At 44.3% G+C, this 21355-nt stretch overlaps 1 protein-coding gene across 50 annotated transcripts in view; it reads left to right on the top strand.

Moving 5' to 3' along the window:
* asph (aspartate beta-hydroxylase) overlaps nucleotides 1-18603 on the top strand; it is a 32287-nt gene extending 13684 nt beyond the window's left edge. For 4 of the 50 annotated variants that reach the window (XM_064346390.1, XM_064346366.1, XM_064346347.1 and 1 more), the window contains 9 exons: nucleotides 6142-6219; nucleotides 7673-7780; nucleotides 8666-9535; nucleotides 10607-10648; nucleotides 10882-10923; nucleotides 11459-11506; nucleotides 11913-11957; nucleotides 12868-12912; nucleotides 15738-18603. In XM_064346390.1, coding sequence (XP_064202460.1) covers nucleotides 6142-6219; nucleotides 7673-7780; nucleotides 8666-9535; nucleotides 10607-10648; nucleotides 10882-10923; nucleotides 11459-11506; nucleotides 11913-11957; nucleotides 12868-12912; nucleotides 15738-15745 — 1286 coding nt within the window. In that variant the 3' untranslated portion in view covers nucleotides 15746-18603. The remainder of the gene's footprint in view (nucleotides 1-6141; nucleotides 6220-7672; nucleotides 7781-8665; nucleotides 9536-10606; nucleotides 10649-10881; nucleotides 10924-11458; nucleotides 11507-11912; nucleotides 11958-12867; nucleotides 12913-15737) is intronic. The other 46 variants (XM_064346363.1, XM_064346360.1, XM_064346361.1 and 43 more) reach the window with 46 other exon arrangements.
* The last annotated feature ends 2752 nt before the right edge of the window (nucleotides 18604-21355 follow it).

Here is a 21355-nt window from a genome sequence, read left to right as displayed (position 1 = left end):
GAGTGTACTCATGGATACAATTATGCTTCCTGTGCAAAAACTGCTAAATAAGGCTAGTCAGGGTGAGTAAATAGGCTGCAGAAGTGTAGGCTTATAAAACCGAAATGCTAAAATGGATGAACTCAAAGGAAATGGGGAAAAAAAGCCATATTTAAATCTTGTGATTTCAATTTTACTGCAGTTTGTTGTTTAAGTCTCCTTAGTCATCCATTTTTTGCAGTGGTTACTATAAACTTATCCATAGGAAGAGTCGCATTTTCAATTTTTTTTTTGTTGGAATGGATGAGTATTGTTTTGCCTACCGTTGGCTTTCCTTGGAGTCGGCCAGGGCAGCACATTTAACGAAAGAAGTGAAAGTTTATTACAATCACACTGGGCCCTAAGGGAAGATCACTGAACCGCAGAACGAGTTTGTGCTCCAGTAACCCTTCAGCTCGCTGGCCTCCTACCCTGCTTTCAGTGCCCTCAGAGGGCATGACGCGCGCCCCAGCGCATCGGAGCAGAGGCGCGAGGGCCTGTCTCCGTTTTGGGATGACGCGTGCGACGTTCGCAGACGACACAAATGCCGAAAACAACACAGAACTGCAGGCCTGTCTGTAGAGTGAATGTGGCTTCAGCGTAGTCTGTCCATAGCGCTGCTTTCTGCTCTCAGCTCTGGCCCTGAGATGGAGCTGCGGTGAGCCTTGCTCGCTGCATGGTGCAGATGTGCCCAGCCGTGCTCAGTGCTGTGGTCGTGTTCAGTACTGTGTACACGCGCGCCCTTGTTCAGTGCTGCATTCGTGCACCTGCATGGCTATGCTAACACCTGTTCCAGCCCGCCTTACAGCTTGCCTTTGTGCGCCTGCAAGAAGTTTCGGTACTCTGGGAGGGCTGGCGGACACCTTGAAAACACGCAGGAAGTAAGGTTAATGGGTCAGGTTGTTTTCCAATTGATGGCAGTCACGATGGAGAGGTTTTCTTTGTTTAACTTCTCTAAAAGACGCTCTAACTTCTCTAAATCTCCACACTGTGCTTAGTGCAGCCCCTCCAAATCTAGGCAATGCAAAGACGCATTTACCATTGAGCTAACCTTATCCTCTAAACATCTTTTCCCTGATATTGCTGCATTCATTACTTTTCTTTTCCCCAGCGTCTGATATGCCATCGTTGAGCTCTGAGGAAAAGCACAGCTGAAGGGACTTTAATTTCCTGTTGTGTTCTCAGAGTAGCAGCGTAGGCTTAACTGCAGCTCTTTCTGCTTCCTCTGTCCCTGCAGGGCTTTTTGGTTAGGTTGGTTCATTCAAATAGTCCCATGCATGTCGCTACAGTGAGGAAAAGAATAGATGAGATGTTCACTGGGCTGCGGAGAGAGACATTTCCTGACGGTGGTGGAATGTGATCAGTGCAGTTAAGAGCGTGCTGTTCAATCATGAGGATATCGAGCAGTAGAAGTGTTCAAAGCTCGAATACCCCCGTGTGTGTGTGTGTGTGTGTGTGGGGTGGGGGAGAATTTGCATCTCAGCAGTTTTTAACTAAAGAACGAAACCTTTTAACTTTGTCTCTCTTCTTCCTCCAAAGCGGAAGATCAGGCGGTGAAGGAGAAAGTTAGCCGTGAAGGTATTCCCTCTGTCAGTGCGGGACTTTTATTCCGTATCGGGGAATAAAAGGCTGCAGACTCGGCGTGTTCCGTTCGCTCTGCTCGACGCTGCAGTCACGCTGAATAGACCCGTTTCTCCCCGGAGGTTTAATTGAGCACAGGCCAGCGTTTGCCTCCTAAGCTTGTTTTTATGTTGCTGTGATTTAGCTTGCCTTTCTCGTAGCTCTCTGTTCCGGTGCTGTTCATTCACTGTTAACTGTGGGAGTGGATTCGTTCTGATCGTCCGGTTGCCACAAGTTTGCTATTTTTGGTAGCCTGCCTGTGTAATGTTGTGTTTAAGAGTAAGGATTCCTTTAGTAACGTAAGAGTTGTATAAAGGGGTTGGAGCATAGTGACAGTGTGTGGAGACTGCATTGTGCTGGTTTATTTGTTTTTTTGGGGGGAGGGGTGAGGGTGTAAGACTAACATCTGACCTCGGAAAAATGCAGCCAAGTATAGCACGTGAAACGCAAGAAGTATTTCAGGCAGTGGGTCGACATCCAGCACACCCCCTTATCTGCATCTGAACTACACCTCTGTTAGACACGCCCCCTTTCTGCCCCTGAACAGGGTATTGCAGGTTTTAATCTTGGAATGGGACACATTACCTTTGATTTTGAGAACTGGGGCCTGGATCACTTCAGCAATTGACCAGGTGTATGAATTAATGACATGAAATGAGGGTGGGGCTTGGAATATGAGCATGCCTGGGATTGGTGTAGTTTGAGTTGCGGCCAATCAAGGCCCTGAACCCTTTCGAAGGAACGAATGGGATGCATGCTGTTGGTCAGTCCTGGGGTGCCATTTTTAAACACCTTTTCCCCCCAATGCTCCAGATGAGAAGCCGCAAGAGGTTGCTGAGAAACAGGCACCCAGAGGTATCTGCTATTATTCCCATTGGTTGGCTTTTGGGAATGCTTTTTTGCTGATTGGTTGATTGGCTTGTGGTTGTGCCTTCTCATTGGTTCAGTGTTGTGTGTTAAGGAAAGTTGAGTGTGCACTAATGTGCATGAACTATGCGCTGAACACATAGCTACATCCAATAAGGAATGGTCATTTATTGGCATGGTCATGATATTTATCCCTTTCAATACTGTGTGATTGTTGCTTTTTATTAATGATATTGGTAACTTCAGTTGTTAATTTGTTCCTATGCTGCACTTTATTAAGAAATTAGTTTGGTGGGATGGCTGTAAGATTGAGTTAATTAAAAAGCCCTTTTGTGGCATTGGATGTTAATAATTAAGACTTTTCAGTCTGCTTTTCAGCTTCACATTTCCTCTAACAGCTACCGAGTGGTATTTGTGTTTGCATCTGCACGGTTTGCCTCCAAGAGGTGTGGTCCTCCAGGAGGAATTCCTTTAGTCTTAAGACTAACCGAAGCGTGTGCGCGTGTGCGCGTGTGCACAGGGACATGGGGGAGTTCTCCAGATGAATAATCAAAAGCAGCTGTGCGTTTGCTCTGAAATGGCTTCTCAAATCAGGAGTGGGTGGAGTGGTAGTGCTGGAATGTCCTACCAGCTGCTGGTGTGAAATGTCCACCAATGTGCCAGATTAACCACGCTAACTGGATCGGCAGTGCTGGTGTGGATTGGCTGCGGTTGAAAGTGGGGCGGGGCTTCCTGCTGCCACGACGACGGGAGTGATGATTGGGTGGGCGGGGCTTCCTGCTGCCACGGCGACGGAAATGATGGTTGGGTGGGCGGGGCCTCCAGAGGGCTCCGTTTTCCGGGACCCCGCGGGGAAGCTGAAGGAGGCGCTGAAGCGGCAGCTGGCCATGATCCACGCCCGCATCGAGGCCAAGAAGATCGCCCGGCTGGCCCTGACCGAGCTCCGCAGCGCCATGGCCGCCCAGGAGGAGGAGCGCCAGGCCCAGCGAGCCGCCGAGGCCGCCCTGGAGGAGGCCGCCCTGAAGGCCAGCCACCGCACCGAGGCCAAGCTCCTCAAGGTGGTGGAGAAGATGGAGAGGGAGGAGATGAAGAGGGCGGAGGAGGAGGAGAAGGAGGAGGAGGAGATGAGGGCCAAGGCCAGGAGGGGGAGGGAGAAAGAGAAGGAGGAGAAAAAGGCCAAGAGAGAGAGGGAGGAGAAAAAGGAGAAGGCGGAGAAGGACAAAAAGGCGGCCAGTAAAAGAACGGAGAGGCGCGTGGAGGGCGACGATGCGGACGACCGTAAGACCCGCACGAAAGTGGGAAAGCGCCACAGGGTGGCCAGAGAGAAGAGAGGGGCTCTCGGGGGTGTGGGTAAAAAATGAGGCAGTGCCACCTGCCAGTGCTCAAGCTGGCAACCACCACCCGTCCCCTCCCCCCAAAAAAAATGATAAAGGGAAAATCGAGAACAAGGGTGCCCTCGTCAGCAAGGCGCAGAGGTCGGGCCTGGTCTCTGAGGGCCCCATGTCCCGTTGCAGGGGTGTGACTGTCACCACCTCTTGCGGGGACGGCTGTCCTGTGGGGTCATGAGTAGTGTGGTTCTGTCCCCAACACCACGGCAACGCAGCAGGAGGAAAGTGTGAATTTAGCGAGCAGCTAAATGTGTCCTGAACATAGTTAACTTAACCCATCCCAGCAGCAGCTCTTATTTTGTTATTAGCAGCCGAATCTCGTGAGAAATGTTAAATGTCACTTATATTTTCCTGCTTTATTTTTTTTAAACTGGAGTTTCACAGTTCATTGGTGTAAAAATTCTGACAGGGTTACTTCTTTTGGATGTTAATATCTGCCACTGCTGATTGTGATGCCCCAGTCACGCAGGCGCTAACACCTGCATTTGAGTTTAATAAGCCAGTTTGATTTCCTTCTGTCCATTTTATTCATTAGTAGATGTGGACAAAGCTTTCTGTCTCCCATAAGTAATGTCTGCTGTAGATGACATGTTAAATGTTAATGTTAAGTTTTGAAATAAAGTAGATTTGTTTTCTTTTTTTTGATGATCTCTGTCCATGACAGGCCCATTGTATGTTGTATTTAGAGTGTGTCGCACCCACCAATTTCAATCACGTTTCCAGTGTGACACTATTGCCCCTATCAAACTGCACAGCCTACTTCTGTCAATCAGACATTGGAGGCGGGCCCCAGAGAGCTGTCGGATGACACAGCAGAAGTCTCAGTATTTGTTTGTTGCTGACTCATTTTAAGCTTCACTTCGGCATTAAAATCACCATGTAAATCTGTCCAGCTCAGGATACAACACGTTCCTTTGTGTGACAGGCGAGGAGAAGAATGAGGAGACGTTGTCAGCGCGGTCTGAACCGACGGCAAGCCGTAACCTGTTTTGGTTGCGAAACCTATTTCTCAAATTGCAGGCAAAGCCAGTCCTGTTATCTGCAGATCTGTGACCTGTGGCCCCAGCCCCGTGGGCTACTGCAGCTAGGCGTGAGCTTAACCAAAAGCTATGCGGTGCTGGCCGCCATGGCGACTCGGAAGAATGGTCGGTTTGTAACCGCGGGCAACAGCGTGGCAAGGGGGGGGGGGTTTCAGAGCTGAGCCTGTAACCTAAAAGTTGCAGGTTTGGTGGATCGCTGTTTTACACCTGAATGAGGTACTCGCCCACACTGCTCAGAGCTGTGTATCCATGTGTGTAAATGGAGGGTGTGTAAGTTACTGTGATCATTGGCACCGGCAGAGTCCTGTTGTGATCATTTATTCATCATTTTCATCTGTGAGTAACACTAATGATCTGTGCTCTTCCACCGTGTAGACATGACCTCCTTTTTGAAATGTCATTACTCTCACTCACTCTCTTGCCCTTTCACGATCCACTCGTTTCGAAACTGGCCGAAATCGACCCAAAAAGTTCAAAAGTTTAAGAAAAAAAGACAAGCAAAAGTAAACCCAATTCAGCCATCATTTTGTGCCTCGATTGTGTTCAGTGATGTATGACTTACATTTACATTTTACATGATAAGTAATGCATTATCCATATTTCGCTGATGTTCCATTTCAGATTTATTTCCTTAATCTGGATTCCTGCATATTCCATTTGAGCTCCTTCAATGCACTCCTTCTGTATGTGACCAATGTTTGAAATGTTTTTTCCTTGCTTCTTCGTGAAGGTGAAGGGTTTGTGATTTCACATCAGCACACAGGCTTCAGTACCAGTTTACATCAGTGCACATTTTCCCTGATTTCACTTCATTACAGACACTCATGACAACTCCAAAGATGGGCTTTGTTTAATTGGTTCAATACAAGTGTCATTGTACCGCACATCTTTACAGAACACTTATGACTTCACGATGCGTGTGAAGCTTTAGGAGTCTCACCTGCTTCTTGGGTGGCTGCCGGAGGCTTTGGGAGTTTGCATCACAATGAAAGCTTCATGGCTCCTGAAGTCCTCTGCTTTTTACATTTCCTAAATCATTTGCCTAAACAAACGTTTCATGAACTTAGACCAGCATTACAGGCCTTCTGACAGAAGGCGCTTTTCAAATCCACATTGGCGACGCATGCTTCATGAAAAGCAAATATGAAATTACACCATAGAACGTCACACAAGCTTACGAGCCCGCGTGCCCGTTGTAACTCCTCCAGGGCTGAAGGACAAGCCGGCCGTCGTGGTGCAAACAGAGGCGACGAAAGAGGAAGCAGCAGCTCCACCAGCAGAACAAGGTATGGTCAAACTCATGGAACAAAGCAGCCCGTTAGCCCTTTGAGATGGTAAGATCACAAGTGTCACTGAACGTTCTAACTATCAATACTGGTAATTATAAGCAAAGAAGTTCTTGAACACTGACTTAATTTCGAAAAAAAACATTCCAAACAAACTATACTTCAAAGGGTTAAAGACCCTGCCAAAGACATGTGACCGAATATATAATGTAATAAAGGTATATTTTGGGTATATTTATTCACTTTGCTGCAGAACCATGCCGGTGTAGTTAGGCCAGGCACTGTGTCTTCCTCCTGCTTACTGGCCTCTCCATGCTGTTAGGAACACACCAGTCTTCCCCCTGTACATCTGTCCTTGTAGGGACTAGTTGCGGTTATCTAACTGGAAGTTAAACATTAACCCGCCGTGCTGGAAAGAGCCATCGATTCTACATGCATGTCACTAGCATGAGTGGAATGTAGTCGTACAGAACACCCTCATTGGTCGACGAGACATGGAAAGGTGATCACTCTTTAACCGGATTGTAGATAAGCTGGTATTGCTTCATAAGGCAGGCTCTTGTGTAAATCCATTACGAAAAGGCCTGACCAACTGGTGAATAATACGTTGGCATCTTTAACTGTCCTATTGGTTATTTTGTGTTTCATAAATGTGCAGATGCTAAGAAAAATAAATAAAATAAAAATTAAAAGGCAATAACTGGTTGTTTGATGTGATTATGTAATTCCCCCAGTATATGTCATAATTCGAAATTCTGCATATGGTTAAGCTAAATATATCAGTACATTCTTATTCTGCTTTATGTTGTCGTACCCTTTGAGGTAAGGTTAGTTAACCTGCAGTACATTGCATTGAAATCCAAGTGGAGCGTGAATTTAGCAGAGTGTCAGGTACTACTTTTCTTAATTTAACAAAAACTTGTTTTTCACTTGAATGCGAGAACGTGTTGTGTTAGAAATGCGTGAAAATGCATGTGCTGATTAACTGTTTCTGGCAATGTTTGTGTTGTTTTTCTCACATGAATCTAGTGGTTTCATTTTTTCCCTTTATTTTCTCATTTTTTCCTCTTTGGATGAAAAGCAGCGGCATGCATAATGAGCGTTATTGTTTAATGAAGTTGGATCAGAACCGGAAAGCTCATTTATGAAAGTAGGGTCTGCCTAGCAGCGTTTCATAGACACGATGCAGTACTGCGCTAATAGCCGGAGTTTTACTGGCAGCCCAGCTCCAGCAGAGCACCTGAGTCAGGGGACCCCACCAGCTGTTCCCCATTATCCCGCACTCCTCTGGTGCCTGCTGCCACCCCCATCAGGGTAGGCTTGCCTGCTGCCATTGAGGTGGGTTTTGGGTGGGTTTTGGGGGACCCCCTGCGATAGCCAGCCACACAGCGGATGTGCTCTGCTCACTCACAAGTACGAAGGAGCTTTGAACTGTTGATCTATCCATCTGCAGAACCTGAGCCAGAACCTGAGCTTGAACTGGAACCGGAACCAGAACAAGAACCGGAACCGGAACCGGAACCTGAGCCTGAGCCAGAGCCCGTCGTGGAGGAGCCTACAGGTGCGTTGCCTTGCCTTGTCCATGTTTATTTGGGGCAGGACTGCTACACTTCACGTCTCAACCCAAAGTCCACATTACGCTTTTGGACAGAAACCTTGTGTTTCTTGGACAGACTCCACATCCTGGCGGTTATGCCTCCAATATATTTTTTAATGGATATTGACACTGACCGTATTCTGTAGTTCATTAATCTCGATGGCCGCCAACCGGATGTCCTTTCTGCCTCCGGAGAAGCCTCCTGTTGAGCAATCATTAAGTGTTTTATAATCCCCTTTAGTGCGTTGATTATTATTGTGTGTATTTATGCCCTAGATTCTTCATACTGTGCTCTAGGCTTTTGACACATTTGTCTATAATGTTAATGTTAATGTTAAAGGATGTGATTTGTCAACTAGTGACTTTTTCTTATTTTTTAAGAGATTGAATACTGAAATAAACATTTTGAACTGAGATTTTAACCAGGACCCAACATCCCTGGGTTTTTTTCACGGGAAAAGTTAATGTTGTCAACCAGAAAGTAATACAACACTGAGGGGCCTTTTGGGGAAGTAACTTATTTAAGCAGACTAATTTTCCAGCTCTTGTCCTTTTTTATACATTTGGTTGTATTGGGCTTAAGCTGTCACATTGGCGGAAATTTTCTGCACGTTGTGCATGTGCGTATTACACACTTCTACGGCTCTTTCAGTTAACCGGGGTCATGTGGCAGAGATGCCCAAATTCCCCACATCGAAATCTGACACTTTCTGTAAAATTAGAATGCTTTATTTTTCCGTATTCGCAGATTAGAAAACTCAGCCTCCGAGTGATTTATGCTTGCCTTGTGTAAATCGTTGCTGTTTATCATTTCATCATGTTGATGCACTTGTGACTCATCCCTTTTAGAGCCAGAGGTGGAGGAAGAGATCGAAGCTGTAGAGGAAGAGGTGGAGGAAGAGCAGGTGGTGGAGGAGGAACCAGTTTTGGAGGAAGTGGCTGCCCCAGTTGAAGAGGAAGCAGGTCTTTGGGGAGAAGAGGCTGCTCCTGCAGAAGAGGAAGTAGCTGTTACTGAAGAAGAGGAAGTGGCTGCTCCCGTGGAGGAGGAAGTGGCTGCTCCTGTAGAAGAGGAAGTGGCTGCTCCTGTGGAAGAGGAAGAGGCTGCTGCCGTTGAAGAGGAAGAGGCTGCTCCTGTGGAAGAGGAAGAGGCTGCTCCTGTGGAAGCGGACGAGGCTGCTCCTGTGGAAGCGGAAGAGGCTGCTCCCGTGGAAGCGGAAGTGGCTGCTCCCGTAGAAGAGGAAGTGGCTGCTCCCGTAGAAGAAGAAGTGGCTGCTCCCGTAGAAGAGGAAGTGGCTGCTCCCGTAGAAGAGGAAGTGGCTGCTCCCGTGGAAGAGGAAGTGGCTGCTCCCGTGGAAGAGGAAGTGGCTGCTCCCGTGGAAGAGGAAGTGGCTGCTCCCATAGAAGAGGAGGTAGCCACTCCAGTTGAAGTGGAAGAGGCCGCCCTGGTTGAGGAGGAAGAGGCTGCACCAGTTGAGGAAGAAGAGGCTGCACCAGTTGAGGAAGAAGAGGCTGCACCAGTTGAGGAGGAAGAGGCTGCACCAGTTGAGGAAGAAGAGGCAGCACCAGTTGAGGAAGAAGAGGCTGCACCTGTGGAAGAGGAAGCTGTTGAGGAGGTGCAGGAAGAGGCTGCTCCTGCAGAAGATGTTGAAGAGGAGGAAGTAGCCCAGGAAGAGGGGGAGTCGGAGCCAGTGGAGGAGGAGGTAGCTGCAGCTGAAGAGGGTGAGCTCCCTAGTAACTCAGTTCCTGGTTTCCACTGATTCAACTAACTTTGTATGGCTGCTCTGTTAATGAGTTACCCAAGGTTTTCCCCAAAACACAGTTCCATAAAATCTCTAACTTTTTAAAAAGTACATATGTAGGTTTAGCAAGAACAATTGGGTGCTTTAAAATATTCCAAAAAACCCAAGCAACTAAAGACAGAATTTCACCAACAGAGGTCACCCCCCCTCCCAAAAAAAATCACAATTTTTCAAGGCCCTGCATTTCGCTGACAGTCGCTTTCCTGAATGATTTTCTCAGAAACGTGCACTACTGAGCACCTGTGGCCAAATTGCAAAAGGACACGTATGGCTAATCTTATCTTTTTCAGATAGACAGTCCTACGTGTACGTTTGGTAAGGTCCATGTTGGTTTTTCACCCGTAGTTTGAAGATGAGATAGGAGCAGTTACACATGAATCTCTCCCCTCAGTGTTATCTACACTGTGCGGGTACTTGTGATCAGAGTTTACGAAACTTGAGAATGTGATTGATGTGTTACATTAATAAGCTTTGAGCTCAATTAAACAATTTCTGCAAAGGTAACTAAGTCTCAAACATGAAACTTGGAACAGATAAATGAAAACTGCATAGTTTTTCAAACGGAAATCTGTGCTGTTGCATGATTATTAGTTGCGTTATTTTATCACTAATAAGTGTCTCTTCTGCTTTTGAAGTGGTCAGTGTGGTGTGCTATTTGTAGATATGATAGCATATCTGACAGTGACCATTCTGTATGGATGTTTACTGGAAGCTCTCTTCTGATTGGCTGCCTGCTAAATGGTCACTGCTGATTGATTAAAATATTCAAGTGAAGTGGTAGCTAGGCAAGCAACCTTATCTCCAAATAGCTGCTGTATTGGGCACATAAGAACTTTTTTGCTTCCAGGATTAAAGGGGTGGGGAAGTCTCGACTGAATTAAATGGCTTTAATGTCATATTGGTTTTCCTGGGTTCTTTATGTGTTTGTAAAAAAAGGTATTTTGATTACTGTGTTCGTCTAGCATTATTGAATTCCCCTCCTGTTTTCCAGCAGAGCCAGAGGCTGAAGCGTTAACTGAAGGTGAATCTGAAGGTTGGTTTTGAATGACAGTTACGTTTCACGACATCGTTTTAAGTGTTTAATTTCTATAGAAGGGATGGGGAAAGATCTGAGGTGTGCAGTGGCTAGTCTTTGCAGCATGTGCTAGAATTAAAGTTGTTTGGAAGAGTTGGGTTTGTAAGATCTGGATTGAATGGAAGTAAAGGATTTGTGCAGGAACAGTTTGCAGCAGGTTGTGTGATACTGTGGTTGCATTTGCCCATCAGAAGTTCCTGAAGAGGAGGAAATGCTTCAGGAAGAAACAGAAGGTTAATACAGGAAGTGTAGATCTGACACTGGCCTCTTCCTCTGAATGATTGCTGAACTCTGTGCCTGTATATCAGATGTGTAATCTGCTGTGGATCAATCTCTCACTCACTCACGCTTGTTTACTCACTCGTGCTCGTATATTCACTCACGCTAGTTTACTCACGCACGCTCGTTTACTCAAGCTCGTATACTCATGCATGCTTGTTTACTTGCGAGTGTACAACGGACTGTTGCACATAATCTCTCCATTTTCTCCCCTCCCCTCACAACAGCTGTGGTCTTTATGAAGGGGCAGCTGCAAGGCATGCTGGGTAGTGCAGTGCTGTTGTAGCCTTCAGCAAGCTCCTATAACTAAAGTGCTTCAGTTAAAAGTGCCACACTTTTACTGAAAGCGTCTACTTCACTAAGCACCCCGTTTATGAACTGATTGCATGTAAGGATGTCAGCAGGTAGAACTAACCTTGGTTATGGGCTGGGCCTATCAGATGAACACCAGGACCCTTGACTGACTGAACTCTCTTTTTTTTTTCATAGCAGATGAACCCGTTCCAATTGAAGAACAGGCTAAAGCAGAGTCTTCAGGTAAACTTATGCTGCAGTTCTAGTGTATGTTTTTTGTGTGTTTTGTGTATGTATGTGCATGCATGTGGCTGTGTATTATAGGGAGACAGACTATGTGTGTGAGAGCTAGACTGGACCTTGGTGTGTGTGTGCGTGGGTCAGTAACTGTTTAGCTCTCCATGTGGGGAAGATGCCAGTCAGGGTTCCTTGTCCAGGTTTTGGAGGTTTAGTCTATTTAGTCTAAATCTCAGAGTTTGGAGGACTGGGTTTATTGGTTCTTTTATCAGTTTATCTCTATTTGGTGCTGTTGTCTTGTGCTAGTTTTTTTTATTGTGTTTGATACTTACGTGTAAAGGTGGTTTTTTTGTTTGGTGTTCTGTCCTGTTAATTGTTTCGTGTTGCTTGTTTGGTGACTTTGGTTAAACAGAAGAACCTGTTGCGACAGAGCAACAATTTGAGGAGGAGCCGATTGGTAAGTGTGTGCGTGCGTGTGTGCATGTGTGTGTGTGTGCATGTGTGTGTGTCTCTTGTCCTGTGGTAACACTGTTTTTAAAGTAGGGCTAGGCCGGGCCCTATAGGGCTTGCCTCAAGTCTACTGTGCGTACGCTAGCTGTATTTTACAGTAGCTCAGGTGCTAATGGACTGTGCAGTGCGCTAACAGAAATAAATGGCGCATAATGGCGGTAATGAGCCCTGTGCAGTCACAGCGGTGTGGCTGGGAGCTGCTCTGTGGCCCTGGCAGCTGTGAGTGTGGGAGATACAGCTGCTCAGTGAGCTGCCCAGCGAGCTAGTCCCTGTTCGTTTGTCTCCATATTGAGGAGAGTGAACTTTGCACGTGTTGCCACAGCCAACGTCCTGTAGGGGGAGCGAGTGAGCACGCTCCTCCCCCCACCCCCATGCAGGAAACACGAGGCCAAAGGGAAAAAAAATTTAATTTATGTAAATTTATGCTGCAGTTCTAGTGTATGTGTTTTGTGTATGTATGTACGTGCATGCATGTGGCTGTGTATTATAGGGAGACAGACTATGTGTGTGAGAGCTAGACTGGACCTTGGTGTGTGTGTGTGGGTTGGTAACTGTTTAGCTCTCCATGTGGGGAAGATGCCGGTCAGGGTTCCTTGTCCAGGTTTTGGAGGGCTTTAGTCTATTTAGTGTAAATCTCAGAGTTTGGAGGACTGGTTTTATTGGTTCTTCTATGGCAGTGATTGGTTAAATCTCTAAGTTTATCTCCACAAGAATTCTAAAACCCTAATTTTGTGCTACTATTTGGTGCTAGTTTTTGTAGTGTGTTTCATACTTATGTGTAAAGGTGGTGCTTTTTGTTTGGTGTTCTGTCCTGTTAATTGTTTCGTGTTGCTTGTTTGGTGACTTTGGTTAAACAGAAGAACCTGTTGCGACAGAGCAACAATTTGAGGAGGAGCCCATTGGTAAGTGTGTGCGTGTGTGCGTGCGTGCGTGCGTGCATGTGTGTGTGTGTGCATGTGTGTGTGTCTCTTGTCCTGTGGTAACACTGTTTTTAAAGTAGGGCTAGGCCGGGCCCTATAGGGCTTGCCTCAAGTCTACTGTGCGTACGCTAGCTGTATTTTACAGTAGCTCAGGTCCTAATGGACTGTGCAGTGCGCTAACAGAAATAAATGGCGCATAATGGCGGTAATGAGCCCTGTGCAGTCACAGCGGTGTGGCTGGGAGCTGCTCTGTGGCCCTGGCAGCTGTGAGTGTGGGAGATACAACCCCCCCCCCCCCCCGTTTATGCACCCCTGTCCCGATCCGATCCCTCAGAACTAACTGCATGCTGGGTAATAGCGGTTCCAGATTCACCTGCTCACAAACAAACTTATCTTCATATCAGAACTTGTTTTTGCATTAGGCGGTGTAGGAGGGAGGGGCTAGCTATCCACTGTTCTCGCTATTTGAACACTGAGATTTTGGATCCAATTTAGCTCTTAATTGTCTGCTGTGATTCTTGTTGAAAGTAGACAAATGCGCGCTGAAATCTTATCTTGGCTTGTTGCCTTGTGTTGCACGTCAGTGGCTAATTGGTCCTGGACGTGCCTTCCAGTGAAAAATTTATACCAGTTCCAATGAAAAACAACTGTGTAACAAACTGCAGCATGCCAAGAATAAACATGGAAAAAGAACACACTACCAGTGGAGCCTGTTAGCGCCAAGCTGAAAATACACGCTGGGCTATGGCAAAAAATATGAGAATGTCCTTAATTTTTCAGCACGTAGTCACTGCTACGAACAGTGAGTGCAAACAACCAACTGGGCCAGTTGACAGTAATTTATAACCCTGTAGGCTGTGAGCAGTGACTAGTGAGCAATGCTGTACACTTCCTGAATCACTGCTCTCTGCACTCCGAGAGTACTTATATAGGGTTTAGGGTTTATTTTGAAAGCTTGATCTTCTATGTGACTTCACAGAAGGTATTGAAGCTGCCCCTGCAATTACTATATATATAGTAATCACAATATAGTAACACAATTAGCAATCACTCCTATTGGGTAAAAAAAGAAAAGATGTTTTTAGAGCCGGATCCTTTAAGGCGTTAAGTGTCACACCCCCTTCGTCATCTGGTTTGAGCAGTATGGAACTAAACTTCTCACCACAGGAAGAGAGGGTCATGCCTCACAGGAAGAACTGTGCCCCCTGGTGGCGCTTTCTAGAAGTGAAACGAGGCGAATGTTACGCTGCAATTTCATGTGAACTCTGGTGCTCTTCCATCTAGTCAACCATCAACCATTTAGTCTGAGGGGCCAAAAGACTAATTTCCAGGGTGTTTTTGGTAATATTTACTGAGCTCTTAATACAATCCATAAAGGCATGGAGATGGTACTCCTATGAGAGAAACCTCATCACATATGGCAGAAAGCAGCCAGAGCATTTAACCAGTGTGACACCCAACAGGTTTGTCGCACACACTTTATTTATTTGTTTATTTTCACATTGGTGGCTGATGGGCAGAAGCTTTAGTGGCGGAAGTGAAGGTGCCCTAAATTTAAAGGAGCCCTCTCTTGTCACTCTTCGGCATGGCTGAGCGTCACAGGTTCCTCGTGTTTGTGTGAGGCGCGTGACTGTTTTACACGAAACGCCGGGATGCTCCGCCTCTTTAACACGAGAGCCGCATGCCTACCCCTTCACAGGAGCCCAGAGCGCACATTCTGTCAGTCAGTCCCTCTGACCTCTGTTTCCTGGAGACAGGTGGTCCCTGCGGGAGACAGGGGCTCCTGGCGCTATCGCTCTGTTTGAGGTCCCTGAAAGTGCCTGCAGAAGAGCAGGCGTTCAGCGGAACATTCCTTCTGTGTTATTAATGCTGGATATTGAGTTATTTAAAAAAAAAAAAAAATTCTATTAATGAGCCAGAATGCAGGAAAAAATATTACATTACATTACATTACAGGCATTTGGCAGACGCTCTTATCCAGAGCGACGTACAACAAAGTGTATAACCATAACCAGGAACAAGTATGACGAAACCCCTAGAGAGAAGTACCGGTCCAAGTACAGGGAACAACCGCATAGTTCAACTTGGACCCTGGTGGTTAAACTGATTAACACTAACAACGAGAACGGCAACAACGCAATCTATGGAAAAATAAAAATAAATACAATGTGTTCTATAAATGCAGATTTTTTATTTTTTATAAAGATGATTTTTTATATTAGCCTGTGTGGCAAAAGTTTTTTTGATGAAAAAAATGCCAAATAGTCACTTCTGTTTCAAGTGTTGTAATAAAACTATGAACAATATACATTTGTTTTGTCACTGAGTTGGCATATTATGGCAAAGTTTTTTATTTTATTTTTAAAAAACCCAACACATTCTATGGGCTAGCACAACAACTGATTTCTTTCCACAGTATTGTCTTTGGGCATGCCTCTTCATATCACCTTGATACTGCCCCAGTGGCAGAACAGAACCTCCATTGATAAAATCTGCAGTAGATACTGGTGGATCTGTAGGATCTGTCTGTAGCCGTGGGTTAGTGTTTACATATGCTTTTAGGTATTTATCAGTTGTTCTTACCCATAGTAACTTTCAGGGCATCCCCCCCTTTTTAAAACACAGTCTGTGTATACAGCTGTATATTTACCTGGGAATCAAACTCAACCTATTCGAGGCGATTTCTTTAGCCATTTTACCATAGTGGAGTTTGCAGGTCCTGTTTGATCTCTTACCTGCTGCAAGTACATACCTCTGCGCTTTAACTCACCCCTGCTGTGTTTGTCTGCCCCTCCCTTCCCCCACAGATACGTAAAGCTTGAACAGGAACATGGGGAGATCACGAGGACACACCCCGACAACATTCCACTGAGAGGGAGCGTCTGAAAAATCCCACCGCTGAGCAAAAAATGGGAAAAAAAACAAAAAAACAAAACGAAAAAAAGAATACCATGGAGAGAGTCCTGACTGGTGGCGTGGAGTCCAGGAGTCAAACCCCTTCAGAACCCATCCTCCCTGTCTGTTCGTCTCTCACCCTTTCTTCTTGTCCACGGTTCACTCTTTTAGTTCACTCAACCTTTCTTTAGTGACGTATGATTATGCTTTTTCTCCCGCTCGTGATTATTCCCCCCCCCCCCCTTTATTTTATCTCACGTTTTTTTCTGCGATTGAAAATTGTGAATGATTTTCAGGATCTTAGGTAGCATCTTTCATTAATCGCGTTATATTCTTAGTCTCTCTCTCCGACCCCTTTCATTTTTAGTCTGTTAGATGGATGTTTTGTTCAGTTTTTTGAGTTGTAATTGCAGTCAGTGTGAAAAGAGCAGAGGTACATGTCTTTGTTTGTTAGCCGCAGGTTTCAGCCTGTGGCCGAGGGCGGCCAGCTCTCGCCCTCGTGTGTGTTCCCCCCTCGTCACGGCCGCCATCTTGTTTTGTGACGTAACGGCGACGCGTCTGTGAAGGATCTTTATGCAAAGCTGAAGCGGTCTGTCACCGAGTCGCTCAGCTGAAACGTTTTGTATTACCAGTATGTATTTAGTGCTCACGTCACTGTCGCACAGCTGTCAAGAATCTATGCTGGCAGGGCTACTCAAGGGAATTGTCTGGTGGTGCGTGTGTGTGTGTGCGTGTGTGTCTGTGTGTGTGTGTGTGCGTGTGCGTGTGTGTGTGTGTGTGCGTGCGCGCGCATGACCTCGTGTGCACAGCTCGCTTTTTTTGAGCATCCATAATGAGCCGTGATGTCATTATCGGCAGATTGTCAGCTTATTTTCAGTATTTTAACACACTGTACCTCTGTTTGGTAGCTGTTTGGTACTGCAAGTGTTCTCCACACGCACCTCAACTAAGAAACCACAGCAGCTTCTTCACCTCTTGATATTTAGTGGACCACATCTGTTAGCCAGACGTTGTGAGTGATGATAGCACATTCTCTTTATTCCTTGTGCTTAGGTTTAAATCTCTACGTGGTTCGGGATCAGTGAATGTCTATTACCACTGCTCTGTATGAATATAGTTTTTTTTTATTATTATTAACTAATGAATGAGTGCTTTTGCACACAGCTGTGAAGCTTAAGGTGGGTTTTTTTATTTAGTTTATTTTTTTGGGACTTGTGTGACAAACACACCTTTGAACATAAACCCAGTTAGATTTTTTTTTCCATCTTTTAAAAAAAATTTTTTTTTTTACTGGTCATGTTTCTTTGACTCCTGATTGGACCGTGTCTGCTTGGTCCTGCTGACCGCTTGCAGTCGCGCTGCAGAAACACAGCCTGGGTTTTTCGAGCGGGCAGCCGGTTCGCGGTCAAGTCTCACTGCAAAAGGAGGGGGGCACTCCGCCTGCAGAGAGGGGGAGAGTGTGTGCGCGTGTGTGTGTGTGTGTGTGTGTGTGTGAGTGTGCACCTGTCTGTCTGTCTGTGTGTGTGTGTTTGCGTCTGTGTGTGTGTGAGACCTGGAATATGAATGACTGCAGGTTTTACAAGAGCTGTGCTCAGCATGGAGTTTCTTCAACTGGGATTCTTAAGAATATTAACTGTTTAAAAAAAAAGAAAAATAAAAAAAAAAGGTTTTAAAAAAAAAAAAAGGGTGGTTGGGTTGAGGGGGAAGGCGAGGGAGTTAAAAAAAGAAAAAAAGAAAAAAAAAGTAGTTAATCTAAAGGGAATGCAGCCGAATTTAAGAGGATTGAGCCTGTACCTGATCTCTCATGTCCCAACTGTCTTCCTGCATCTGGGGCTCCACTCGTTTTCTTGTTTTCCCCCCCTTTCTAGTGTTTGTTATTGTTGTTGTTGATGTCGTCGTCATAGCGATTTTATCAAAAGGACGTTAAATGTGGCTCTGCCAGGGCACCAAGGCTAAAGGATTAACTGAAAACCGAGTTGGATCTTTTGAAGGAAACTCAGTGATGTGTTTTTAGTCCCTTCTCTCACTGTGAATCATTGTTTTTTTTTTTATCTCCGTGGGTTCAGTATGTTGTCGTATTTGTGGCGTTTTACGTACATCATGGTGATTCAGAACCTGCCGAAGCAGTGACGGACTTTAGGAAATTCTGCAGTGCAAATTATTGTTTTTTTTTTTTTTTTCTTCTTTTATTTTTTCTGGGAGGTGGCAGAGGTGTTTCAGAAATTCATCAGTAGAACCAGTAGGTTGCATAATGCAGTTTTGTAGGAAAAAAGTTTTTTTTTTTCTATAACACTAGTGGGTCTTTTCTACTCTTATAAATAACACTTTTGAAGTCTGTGAATTTTTAAAGGCGGTGTTAAGTTGACATTTTCAGCTGTACAAGATTCATTCTAGATTTTTAAAGACACTTTTTAGATGAACATTTTTAATTCTCTGAATTTAAAGAAGTGTTGAAGAACTTTTTCAAAGCCATATGTGAAAGGTGGGTCCTTGCTGCTTCAGCATATCACTTCAAGGGAAAGACATCGCACAGCTAGCAATAACACATCACAACTGTCTCAAAAAAAAGAAAAGGAATTATTTCTTTTTGCGGTTCACATTTGAACAGAGGTTTATGCAGCACACGTTTCCTTTAGGTTTACATGGTATTCTGCTGTAAAAGGGTAACTAACCGGTTTTAAATTATTGTGAAATTGCATTCCTGAGGCGTTTCGTCAGCTGTCGACGGTTTTCTGTAAATTTTCTGTTTTGAGGCTGCAATAAACATTTGGGACAACTTGGGTGGGTCGGCTCCATTTCTTCTCCAGTCCCCTTCCCCCATTTCAAATTCCAGACCTTATCTGCCATGCCAGTTTGCTTTAAATATGCTCAATGCATTATGAAGATTCAGGCATTGTTATTCAAAGTTATTCAAGCTAGCTGTCTGACTTTTTTTTTCTTTTTTTAAAAATTGAGTAAGATCTTTACCAGTCTTATATTAGAACGGTCTGAATTCATGAAAGAACAATCTAAAGAATAATTATTCATGCCATAAACTAATTTACTAAAGTAATAGGAGTTCAAATGTACAGTACATTAGACAAGTCAGGTACTTTTAGTTCGATCTAAATTATCAATCGTCGGTTTTCAGTTGGTGTTTCATTTAAATAAGTCCTGAAAACTTGAAACAGCTGCTGCTGTTTCCAGTACTTATTTTTAGCCACTAGATGGCACAGTTTTTCTATGTGGTTTGTTATATTGCAATTTTGCTATGGGCTCTTTTGGCCCCTTCAGAATATTGCTCAGGTAATTGCTGATAATTATCCATAATTACTGATAATTGCTGATAACAGTGCCTCTTCACATGATGCAGAATGCAGCTGTGGAATGATTAGACTTCACTGTTCATGTTGATAATTTGTCCCTAATGGACACAAAGCTAAGTGATGAACAGCTTGCTTGTCTGTGGGTGCTGTCTCCCTCTTGCATGAGTAAATGTAGGCAGCGCTTTTAATTTCCAACAAAACCAGAGTGAACAGGGCAGAGGTGTGAACTCAGCATCACAAAAGCATTTACTTTACTGCTCCATAATGCACAAGCTCTCATCTGAATGAGAAAGATGGTGTAATCCGGACAAGATTGACTGTCCGCCCTTCAGGAAGGGGGTTGAAACCATGGAAACTGTTACCAAGATTCAGCCGTGAGTGTTCCTGATTGACAGGCTATCTGGATTCCACAGAAACCTGGCAGAGAAGCATGGAGGACGCTACATCAGTAGTTCCCAACCCTGTTCCTGGAGATCTACCAAACTTGAAATGAAAACCCCTCTGGATGGTAGACCAAACCCTGTTTCTACTAATCAGCAGCTCTACTTGATCCCTAACCTGTTGTAGGGGGTGTGTTTTGTTAGGGCTGGAGTGAAAACCTCCAGGACAGTAGATCTCCAGAAATAGGGATGGGAACCACTGCACTAATTTTCCATTGCCTGAAAAAAATATTTTACATTTTCTAAATTTACTGGACAGGCTGCAGATTATTTGCTAACCAGGTATAACTCGTAGTGCAGTGAGAACACACTCAGCTACATGCATAGAGGTATACATGCATATACAAAACCATCATCATCAGAAAAATACTGTACTCCACCCAAGAGACACATGCAACAGTAGTAACAGATTAATATTGAAAAAAGGTCCAGGAAAATTATTAATTATAATTATAGCATTATAAATACGATAAAATACTTTTGTCTGGGGAAAAAACTCCCTTTCTAAAAGCAGAAAGCAACATGATGTCCAAAGAAAACTGGGATGCATATGCCCATTCTAAAGTCTGTCTGTGCTAGTTAGATAGCAAAGCGAGAGATGAACGGATTTGTTTTAAAAATGTGCACTTCATTTTAGTCAGTGAATCAAAACATGACATTTAAAAATTTTTTGGAATTTGTTTCCCTTTTTGAACATAAGACTATAGTCTTATATATCTTTCTGGTTTGCACTGAAACACATTTTTGATCATACATTTCTTAAAACATTTCTATTAATTTATTTCACTGAGGTTCTTAAAAAACGTGATTTGCTGTCAATCTGCATCAAAAAAATAAGGATTTTTCCATTTTTGCTTTTTTCAGTTTTTGGACATATAATACTACCTATTTTGCTGCTTTCCACTGAAAACCATAATGTAATTTCCTATCTATCTGAATCTAAATTATATTTTAAAGATCTTTTCATTTTTCAGTTTTTGGATAGAAGACCATAGTCTTATATATGTTTCTAGTTCCCACTGAAACACAGTTTTTACCATAAGAGATATACCGCATAATGTTCCTTGGTGTGTTGACAAGTTCTATCATCCTACGATGTAAATGAACTGCATAAATCGATTTGATTCTGATTCTGATTCTGATAATAAAAAGCTACATCAAGATGAAGATACAAGTGCAAGATGAAATTGCTGTGGCTAAGATACTGAACGCAGTGTTGTATGCTGTTCTCGATGTGGCTAAGTTACTGAACGCTGTGTTGTATGCTGTTCTCGATGTGGCTAAGATACTGAACGCTGTGTCATGTCCATTGCTTGGGAGGCATTGGCGTCAGATTGCTGATTTTGTCAGAATGTGCACAGTCAGTGCTGAATCAGCACCAGTGAGAGACGCTCCTATTCTGAGAGACCAGGAGGTCAGGCCACATATTCCCATATCAGTCCCTCCGTAACGCGCAAAATCTAAAGAACAAGACTGTGAGTACACGTAGCCCAGCTGCAGATTAGAAAGTCACGTATTAATAGAGAAGCCCTTTCACCTGATTTTGTAGTAGTAGTTGGCCAAATGTAAAATTCCAGAATAGTATTGAAAAAAAATGATACATAATTTTCAATGACATACAAAGTCACAAATATTATTTCTCACAAAAACGTAAATCAAGATGTTTTTAAAATTGCACAATTAAAAAGAACAATTTGTTTCACAACAGAACCAGCTGACAAAATTTCTGTGCTTAATTTGAGTGTAGAGCAACCAGTTTTACTCGTTGCCATGGTGAGAGGGTTT

Source organism: Anguilla rostrata, chromosome 8 (genome assembly GCF_018555375.3).
Source record: "Anguilla rostrata isolate EN2019 chromosome 8, ASM1855537v3, whole genome shotgun sequence".
Classification (NCBI taxonomy): Eukaryota; Metazoa; Chordata; class Actinopteri; order Anguilliformes; family Anguillidae; genus Anguilla; species Anguilla rostrata.
Note: the sequence above shows the minus strand (reverse complement) of the source record. Positions and strands in the feature narration are given on the sequence as shown.